This window comes from Cebus imitator, unplaced genomic scaffold (genome assembly GCF_001604975.1).
Source record: "Cebus imitator isolate Cc_AM_T3 unplaced genomic scaffold, Cebus_imitator-1.0 Scaffold120, whole genome shotgun sequence".
Classification (NCBI taxonomy): domain Eukaryota; kingdom Metazoa; phylum Chordata; class Mammalia; order Primates; family Cebidae; genus Cebus; species Cebus imitator.
The window spans coordinates 1,333,249-1,343,488 of NW_016107435.1; the positions used below are offsets into that span (position 1 = coordinate 1,333,249).

Sequence of the window (10,240 nt, forward strand, 5' to 3'; positions counted from 1 at the left end):
TTGGAAATGGAGCCCTTCTTTGTCGCCCAGGCTGGAGTGCAGTGGAGCAATCTCAGCTCACTGCAGCCTTTGCCTTCCGGGTTCAAACAATTCTCCTGCCTCAGCCTCCTCAGTAGCTGGGATTACAGGTACATGCCACCATGCTCAGCTAATTTTTGTATTTTTAGTAGAGATGGGATTTCACCATGTTGGCCAGGCTGGTCTCAAACTCCTGTGCTCAAATAATCCGCCCACCTCCACCTCCAAAAGTGCTGGTATTACACATGTGAGCCCCAGTGCCCTGCTTATTTGTGTATTTTTGTGGTGATGGGATTTTGCCGTGTTGGCCAGGCTGGTCTCAAACTCCTGACCTCAGGTGATCCACTTGCCTTAGTGAATTATTTCTTAAAAAGAAAAAAGAAAAAAGTGTCTAATGCAGTTAGCCAGTGAATCAGAGTGTCAGAATCCTTCGACATGTTCCTTTTTGTACAGAATTCCTTCTACATTGGCCCTCTTACTGCCTTTTCAAAAACTTGGGAATGTTCCTATCACAGTATTATTATATGTAATAGCAAACAAATTTCATGTTAAAGAAGCTATAATATCAGAAAAGTAAGGTGAATGTTTTGTTTTTAGAGATTCACTGCCCTCTCATGAGGACTTCATTCCCACCAAACACCCTTCCTCCAGGGCCAGGTGTGATGGCTCACACAGGTAATCCCAGCACTTTGAAAGGCCAAGGCAGGAGGATCACTTGGGGCCAGGAGTTCAATTCAAGGGCAGCCTGGGCAACATAGCAAGACCCCATCTCTACAAAACAAACAAACAAATTAGCTGCGTGTGGTGGTTCATTTCTGTAGTCCTAGCTAGTCAGGAGGCTGAGATGGGAGGATCACTTGAACCCAGGAGCTCAAGGCTGTAGTGAGCTATCATATTATCACTGCACTCTAGCCTGGGTGACAGAGTGAGACACTCTCTCTAAAAATAAAACTAAATTATAAACTAAAAAGATAAGCTCCTCCACTGCATGTTAAACTATCCTGCCCCATTTGAGCTAAGAGTATACTGGCTTAGGCTTGAAGAGAGCGTCCTGGAAGGATGTACCTGGGATACCATATGTATCCCGCATTTCAGAGATATCCCCTGTGTGTGTATCTAAATGAAATCGGTAAACCCCCAAAAAGCTAAATCCTAAAGCCAATATTATTTTGATGGTGCAGGTGTTAGTGAATCTGATAAACCCCCTGTTGCCTTGAGCTTTAGTAAATGCTCTAAAATTGTGATTCTCCTTTTACAGACTCTAGAGCATGGTTTTTGCTGTGACTGATGTGGTGTGAATGTATATATGCCAAATTAATAGCCACCCTGTTGAAATAACTTGAGGAACATGCTTCAAAATATGAGTATAATCAAAAGGATTGTTTTCCCCCTTAGGTTCCATTCTTACCATTTTTGCCAGCATTCAGTATCCTGGTGAACATTTACTTGATGGTCCAGTTGAGCGCAGACACTTGGATCAGATTCAGCATTTGGATGGCACTTGGTATGTGCTTTAATGTTGAGCTCTCTTTCCTATTTCATGTGCTGTGATGAGAGAAATGCACTCTCTCCCTCATCCTGGGAATAAAGGGTTTTTTCCCCCATTTTTTTCTTTTCCAATTCTTAGGGATGTCTGAGTGCTTTTCCACATGTTTTCAGATGCCTTTTTAAATCAGTATCTCCCAGTAACCCTCTAGAATCATGTAAGCTCTACTTTCTTCAACTTATGGGTGAAAAAAATGAAACCCAGAAAAAGTCATTTTACATCAACCCAAAACTCACAACCAATTTTCTAAAATGGAACTAAAACAGCAAAATGCCTACATGTCTGCAGTGATCTTAGGAGGGTACTTAAAACATTGCCCTGATCCACACACAGTCGGTGTGGTTGTGAATAAACGGTTGCTTTGCACACGATTCTTTGGACTCTCTTGGTGACAATGACATGTGGAAGGCATGTCCATGTCCCCTTTGTTAATACAGGTCGTACTTTCCAAAATACCTGACCTTGACTCTGATGACTCACCACTTGTATTTAGGGTATACTTTGAGACTTTAGCCCACATGTCATTTTGTTTACAGTATTGACTTTTAAGAGCATAAATTAAAATTTTTTCCATACCAACACTGCAAAACTTGTTGAGAGTAAAACACAATCTGGAAAGTTTGGGTCTTAAAAATAGAGAGGCACATTCCATCAGGAAGATATTTATCAAGGAGACCTTCTATGGGGTATCTTGTATTTGCATTTCATTCTTCTAAAGCAGCAGACCCCAACCTTACTGGCACCAGGGGCGGGTTTTGTGGAAGACAGTGTTTCCATGGGCAGGGTGGGGGATGGTTTTGAGATGAAATTGTTCCACCTCAGATCATCAGGCATTAGTTAGATTCTGGTAAGGAGCACACAACCTAGATCTCTCACATGCATAGTCCCTTCTATGAGAATCTAATGCGGCCACCGCTCTGACAGAAGGTGGAGCTCAGGTGGTCATGTGCGAGATGGGGAGTGGCTGTAAATACAGATGAGGCTTCGCTAGTTCACCTCCTGCTGTGTGGCCTGGTTCCTAACAATAGTGGTCCACGGCCTGGGGTTTGGGGACCCCTGTTCTAAAGTACTACAGAAAGGAAAGAGAAAAACTCTATTAAGTTCTGTATTTAATTCTCCACCTCAATAACTTAAAAGTCATTTTCTGACATACCTGAAACATTGATTTTTTTACCCCCGCCCCAATAGGCTTCCTGATTTACTTTGGTTATGGCATTAGACACAGCCTGGAGGGTCATCTGAGAGATGAAGACGAAGAAGGTGCTTATCCAGACAACATTCATGCAGCAACAGAAGAAAAATCTGCCATTCAGGCAAATGACCATCACCCAAGAAATCTCAGTTTACCTTTCATATTCCATGAAAAGACAAGCGAATTCTAACTCTTGCAGGAGGAGAGCTGGTCATCATCTTAACATACATATCCTACATTGAGTAAAACATGACAGGATGTCATGAGCATGCTAGGTTGTCATGGGTTCGCTCCATGCATAGTTCACCCTAACTCACACTCACTCATCTGCACAGCATCTCCTCAGATGGTGAATTATGTGCCCTGGGAAACTTCCTAAGTGGAGGCGTCGTTCATCAGTGATCGACAGCCCCCAAATAGTGGGAGTGTATGTATGTGTGTGTGTATGTATGTGTGTTTGTATATGCTTGGGAACATGAGTGTTAAAAGTTAGCTGGTGTTTTACTATTACTGTGTTACATCTTTCCAGTTTTGTCATTAATCAGTGGCGTATACTGCACATACTGAAAAAGAGGTAAATCACTGAATGCAAAGAGGTTTTGTGTGTGCCCCCTGCAGCTGGGGAAATACTAGTAGCTCCACCTTATTTGACTTCATCACTGTCAATTTAGGGGATGCCAAAATGCAGTTACTCATCATGGTGTCTATCACTGGTTAGGGATAAGATGAGGGGATAAGGAGTGAGCCTTTTCATTAAGTTATGAATGCCAGCAGTGGGTTTAATGCAATTTTTTTTCCCTATGAGGTATGACAGTTTGCTCAAACTTCAGCCAATAGGGATGGCTGCTTCTGCTGCACTGCACAGGCCAGGAGTGGCATTCCAAGTCACTATTTGGCATCCTTTTGAATTCTTGTCTCCTTTGCAAACAGTGTTCCTAAAATACGAGCTCTTCACTTTTTGTGAATGACGTATCCCCAGTCAGGGACTTAAGAGAGGCAGTGTGATCTACTTGGGACCCTTGAAATTAAAAAGTGAAAGTAGTCACCCTGGCCAGAAAGCTCATGGGAGTGACCGTAATGAGAATATGTTTGAAGATGAGAGAGTTAGACCAATGCTTGAATAAGCAGACACCAAGCATCCTTTTCTAAAAAGTCACTTAAAATAAGCCAACAGACTCTCCCAGCCCACACAATTGATGGCATGGTTCCTCCGTTTTCCATTACTTACCTAATCACAGTTTAGTTTTTATCTTGACTTCCTCGGGTACAGAGTTCATTTCTTTGTTTCTATGTTTCTTTTCTCTTGTCCTGGAGATGAGGGGACTACAACAGCATCCTGCAGAGAGGGAAGGATCAAGGGATAGAAGAAGAGAAAATCCCCCTGTTCTGAGATGAACGTGCCTATTCCAATATTAAATGGCATCTGGCCCAATGTAAGGGCTTTGGATCTAATTTACCTCTGATGTTTCTTTTGGAAACATTTAGGAATGTTTTTCTCCCCCTACTCGATAAATTGTTTAGCACTTTTTATTCCATTTGCTTTCAAATGACCACACTAAGCCTATTAATACAAGCTCCAGAGTTTGTATACAATAACCCATCAGTGATTGAGGATTCAAATACTCTGGTTAAAAACATGATTATTTAAAACTGTAAACTAAAAAAAATTAAATTGAATTAAAATTGTATAAACACAGTTATCTTCGTAAATGAGTAAATTGGTTTTTACATGTAAGATTCTCTAATTGTTACATTTTACATTTGAGGGTTCCCTAATAGTGGACTGTTTATTTGCAGTGTGTTTTGCTTCTCATAAACTATATTCTTTTGTACAAATCATTAAATAGTTCATTGGATGAGGCTGGGTGACATTTCCCAGGACACCATGGTGAACATTACCAAGCACACTAGCTGGCCCACATAATCCAAAGGCAAGGAAAACATTTGTTTTTCTCACAGGTCTCCCAAGAAATCAGTTATTTTATTGATGCCATTAAAAAGCAAGTTGCGATGGTTTTGCATAACCAAGAGTTTATTGTGATTAAACATCAAACAGGTAGAAAGCCTGAGTTTCTGGCTGCTAGTGTTGGAGCATCTGTGACACAGAACTCATTACGGACATTCCACAACTTCCAGGTGCACATAGTAAAATCAGAAGCCCAGAATTCTCTCTCAAGCTGGATGTTTTACTGGAGAGAAGGAGTTGGATAAGCATAGGGTCAGATATTTGGGAAGGGACGGGAGGCAGGCTCATAAACCCTTGCTGTTGTCACAGTACACGGAAAACCCCTTTGGTTCCACACTCGATCTAGAATAGGCCCTTCACACAGGAAATGTGAACAGTTGTTATATATAAAAACTCATCGTTTACTGTAACAAAATCAAGAAACTTGTTTAGAATGTGATAGGCAGCTAAACCTGTTATGCCCACTGTGTTCAATTTGAAGCAGAAGGTAGGGAAAAATTATTTTTCCTCATTGATATAATTTACAGACACAAATAACTATAAAAAGATGCTTTGTCAGCCACTGTGCCTTTTTTTCTGTGAGGACTCAAATGGATGTGTGTGTTTGTATGTATGTTACAGTTATGTATGTATGTGTGAGTGTATATGTATCTGTGTGTGTGTATTTCAAATGTCCGTGTGTAAGTTGAATTTATGGTGGGCTTTGGCGATATCGTTACGTGGGTACAAAACCCAACTGATGTGGAGAAAAATTAATGTTTGATGTTGATAGATATGCTTACACCAAATTTTTAGTTTTTAAACTATTTTAAAATGTACTATGATTTTATATGTATATTTCCTATAGATAGGCTCTTTAAGAAGTATTTATAATGTTTCTAATATGAAATCACTAAACTCTAGTACATTATAAGAGGTGCTTTGTAATCTGGAATGGAGAGGTGGTAGGGGGCATTTGGGAATTCCTGTTTACTTGTTTCCACCACACCTTTTCTGACAGATCTCTTTTGGTAGGTGTTTATTGGTAAAAGTCAGTACCACCAGCTCTTTGGCACCTTCCTGTTTCTACGTTTGAATTAATAATGTTTTGAACTCGTTGTTCTTTTTACTTTCTCAAAATTACCTGAATGTGTTGCAGAGCTTTGACTAGTAATCAATGAAAAGTATATAAAGTCTTCTCCAGTAATTAAAAAGTACATATGCACATTCTTTTGTGATTGAGTAAAAGCAGCTTAAATTACTTTTCCTGTCTACGCTAAGGAATATATTCTCAACGTTTCAGTGAGAATTTCTTATAATAGCGCCTCAATTGTATACTCTTTACAAAAGACTAATTTGTGAATGACCACCAAAAGGCAATGGCAGTCCTACATGAAAGAATAGAGCTATGCAAACTCTATTTAAAACTATGAGGAAAACTTACATTAGAACCTTTGATATGTACTGAAATACTGATTATCATAATCACATTTCCCCAGAGATCAACACTGGGGAAACTAAATCCAAAGTGTCATTTGAGAGAGATCTATAAGAAAAAGTAACATGAATATATGGAGCTTTACCATTACCAGCTATAGTTGACAGAAAATATTAGTTTCAGAATTATTTTCCTTTAAAAAATAAACGATTGTCTTCTTTTAATTTCTATGAATAAGAGAATTTTTAAAAAAACTTTTACATTTTGCATATTAGTCAAAATACTTTTTAAGTCTTGAGTGCTTACAGGTAGTTGTTAAAAAAAAATTTTAAGCCAGGCTTGGTGGCTCACGCCTGTGGTTCTAGGACTTTGGGAGGTCGAGGGAAGCCTATCACTTGAGCACAGGAGTTTCAGACCAGCCTGAGCAGCCTAGCAAGACCCCACCTCTACAAAAAATACAGAAATTAGCTGGGTGTGGTGGCACGCACCTGTAGTCCCCGCTGCTGGGGTACTGAGGTGGGAGCATTACTTGAGCCCAGGAGATTGAGGCTGCGGTGAGTTGAGATTATGCCACTGTACTCCAGCCTGGGCGATGGTGAGACCCTGCCTCAAAAAGAAAAAAAAAATTTTTTTAATAAAACACTTTGAATTAGAATCTATTTTTACTTATTTTCCAAATTTGTTGAAATGCTTAGCAGGGAGCATAAGGAAAAGCCATCAGCATCCGATACCCATGATGACAGAAAGAGCACTTGAGCTTGCTTTCCCTCCTCTTAAATCAGGGCGTGCTCTGAGATTACAAACCACGTGATGACATCATGCCAAGATTCTGACTTTCTGGTGATGTTGCTCATGCTTTCTCCTGATACGCTTCAGGAAACTGTTACCACCAAAAATACAGTTTCCTCAGGGCTTTGAAGGATTGAGTTTAGCGTGTACGTCATGGGTTATTAAAGTTCACATGATTCTTGTGAAATTAACTGTCCTTTTTGCTGGGGCCAAAACAGTGCCTTCTCTTGCATACTTTACTTTTTTATAAAGTTCTCCCACATGTCCTTAAATATCAAGGGGGAAAGTAGGGATATTCGTGTAGCAAGTAATGCTAGCCAAGATCAATTTTTAGTCATGTAGATGTGAAAGGTTGCTTGACTTCATTGTTTTGGGGAGATTTTTTTTTTCCGTACATAATTAAACATTTTAAAATAGCCTTCCAGTTTCTGGATTTTGAGAAGCCTGATCTGTTATTGTTGTGGTTGTTGGTTTTTGTAATATTCATTATTGTTTTTACGTATACAGTTTAGTCTTATTGATTTCAAATGCATTTTGTTATGGCTCAACCCAACTGATAATACTGTTTGCTGGGAGGACTATGCTTAACTTTTATTCACCATGGCTGATGCCACTGCCATGATCGCTGGGCCTTAAAGAGCTTTCCCTAACCACTGACAGCCCCATGGATCATAATCAGATGGTTCCAGGCTGGTTCCAGGGTCAGGCAGCCTTTAAGGCATGAGCATCTATCTATCTGTAGCTACCCTTGTAGTATGGGCTCTTAGACTGATGAGGTGCAATATGAAGTGAAAGACTTCAGATGCAAGTCAGGTAGTTTGGGGTCCTTAATTCCAAACATCCTGTGGGCATATCAAGATGAATAAGGACCAAGGAACTTCTGTGACTCATGGAAGGGGTAGCTGATTCCGGAACTAGCATAGTGGGACCCGGTCTACAATTTATGCACATGCACTGACAGCCTTGCTGTGCCATGTATCTCACCAAGACCCAGTTAGGAAAGAGCCTCCTATTGCCAACAGGTTGGGTTTCTCTGGCCTACACCTGATTAATGGGCCCTTTATCTTTGGTGGCCCCTACGAGTGCCCAGTTGTTTTATTGCTTTATTTTGTTGTCACTGTACTTAATAGAAATTGTTGATAGGGCCCAAAACCCTACAGAAAATCTATGTCTGTAATAACCAACAAAGACATTGGATTTGTGTGGCTGTAAAGGGTTTTTTTTTAGTAGTAATTTTAAATTTAAATGTTTTTAAGTGATGATCAGTGTTCCTTTTTACTTAAGTTGTATTCTTTTTTAGAATTTGTAATAAATAAAAACTGCTGCTTTACCACTGTAAAATATGCTTTCTGATGTGACTGTATTTTAAAATAAATTTTAATAAGTAATAATGCAGAAGGCAGATGTCACATATACCAAAAGCACACATTTAATATTTACCTAATTTAAACACCTTTTTTATTTGGAAATCTTTAAAGCTCAGAAATATAATGCAATCTACATTGAAACAATTGAAGAATACTAAGCTGGCAACCTAGGGCCTGCTGTGTGATTAACAAGTCCTGAGAGATGAAAGAGATGTCTTCATATATCCTCATTCCTTGTGGTACATTCCAGAAAAGTATCAGTTGCTCTTGAAGCATGCCACCCCAGAGTCACACATCTGGGATTCTACAACTGACTGCCATTTAATGAGCCAATCACTTTGACATTGCTTTGATCTGCAAGGAGTTCATCAATGTTCTTTCCACCAAATCTTTCTATTTGGTGGAAAGAACATTGAATATTTGAACATTGATGGAACAGTCAAACATTGATGGAATACTCAAATATTGATGGAATATTTAAGGTGGAAAGGACATTGATGGAATATTCAAATACTCAATGTTCTTTCCACCTTTAATAATTGGTGATCAGTTGTATATAACTAGGATTCTTTTTAAGTATGGTGAATAATTATCAACTTTTTACTCTGATAGGAAGGGAGAATTCAAAGCATTTTTTAAAATATGATTCTAAATTACTTAAAAATTACAAATGTCTTGAGCTAGCATGTTTAATTTTGAAACATCGTTTTGTATGTAGTTCCTGTTTCCAGTAAATTGGAAGGAACAAGTTGAATTTTAGAAACTTTACTATCAATTTAGACAGCATTGAAAACCAAGCTAAAATAGCAAACTCCTTGCCAAGTAGAAGCCTCAATTTAATTTTTGTTTGATTAGGGTTGCTGTGAGGCAGTGTTGCCCCACCTGTGTTCTGCCACCATGAGATCACATGAAATAATCCCCCAGGAGTTGTTTCCGGGCTCTAGGTCCAGCCAGAAGCTCCTGGAGGTAGGAATAAGATCTCCTTAGTGTTTGAAGAAGCCCACAAATAGGCTTCCTTTTGGGGCTACAGGCTCAAAGCCCATGGATTGCTAAGAGATTGTGCTGGGAAGTCCTCATCTATGTGGAAAAATAATTTATTTCATCCTATAAACGATCTCAAAAAATTCTCAAAGACATGCAAAAATAACTCTGTATCCCATTATCTCAACTTGTCTTTTAAAGTATGTCAAAGTGGCTGGCACGGTGGTTGATGCCTGTAACCCCAGCACTCTGGGAAGCCAAGGCAAGAGGATTGCTTGAGGCCATAAGTTCAAGACCAGCCTGGTCAACATAGTGGAGACTACAGTCTCTACAAATTTTTTTGTTTTAATTAGCTGAGTGCCTGTAGTCCCAGCTACCTGGGGGGCTAAGGTGGGAGGATCACTTGAATCCAGGAGGTTGAGGCTTCAGTGAACCATGATGGCACCATTGGACTCTAGTCTGGGTGACAAAGCACGATCCTGTCTCTAAAAGTAAGTGAATGAATGAACGTGAAACTAGGAAGAAACTCAGCTCAATACTCGTTCACTTCATGAACCTTCCTAGTAACAGATTGATAGCCACCTCTTAAATAGTTGTAGATAGAAGAGTTTCAGATGTCATGAACTGCGAGTAAAGAGTTCTTATTACTCTATTAAGACTGGAGCAGTCCAGAGGAAGTGGAACACACAGGATAGAGACTGTACTACCCAGGAGTACTACATAGCCCAAGGTGGGCCCCAATGTCCAAGCGAGTTTCTGAGCTCTGAGTCCCTTAACCCACAAATTGGCATCCCTATTGGCTGAGTCTTCAAGTCACCAGAATCTTTACCTACCTGCTCACTGATGCCTGATAATTTCATGGAAGGACCAACAATTTCACTGCTCTGGTAGAAATCAGACATGCCAATGTTCTTAAAATAGAACCATTGACTTTAATTGGCACGTAAGTATAAATGACTGATAA

The 10,240-nt window shown here is 39.7% G+C and overlaps 1 protein-coding gene across 2 annotated transcripts in view; it reads left to right on the top strand.

Annotated features, from left to right (window-relative positions):
* SLC7A2 (solute carrier family 7 member 2) overlaps positions 1–8,269 on the top strand; it is a 69,278-nt gene extending 61,009 nt beyond the window's left edge. The window contains exons 11-12 of one of the 2 annotated variants that reach the window (XM_017539637.2): positions 1,414–1,522; positions 2,753–6,045. In XM_017539637.2, coding sequence (XP_017395126.1) covers positions 1,414–1,522; positions 2,753–2,946 — 303 coding nt within the window. In that variant the 3' untranslated portion in view covers positions 2,947–6,045. Of the gene's footprint in view, positions 1–1,413; positions 1,523–2,752 lie in introns of both variants that reach the window. The other variant, XM_017539636.2, reaches the window with a different exon arrangement.
* The last annotated feature ends 1,971 nt before the right edge of the window (positions 8,270–10,240 follow it).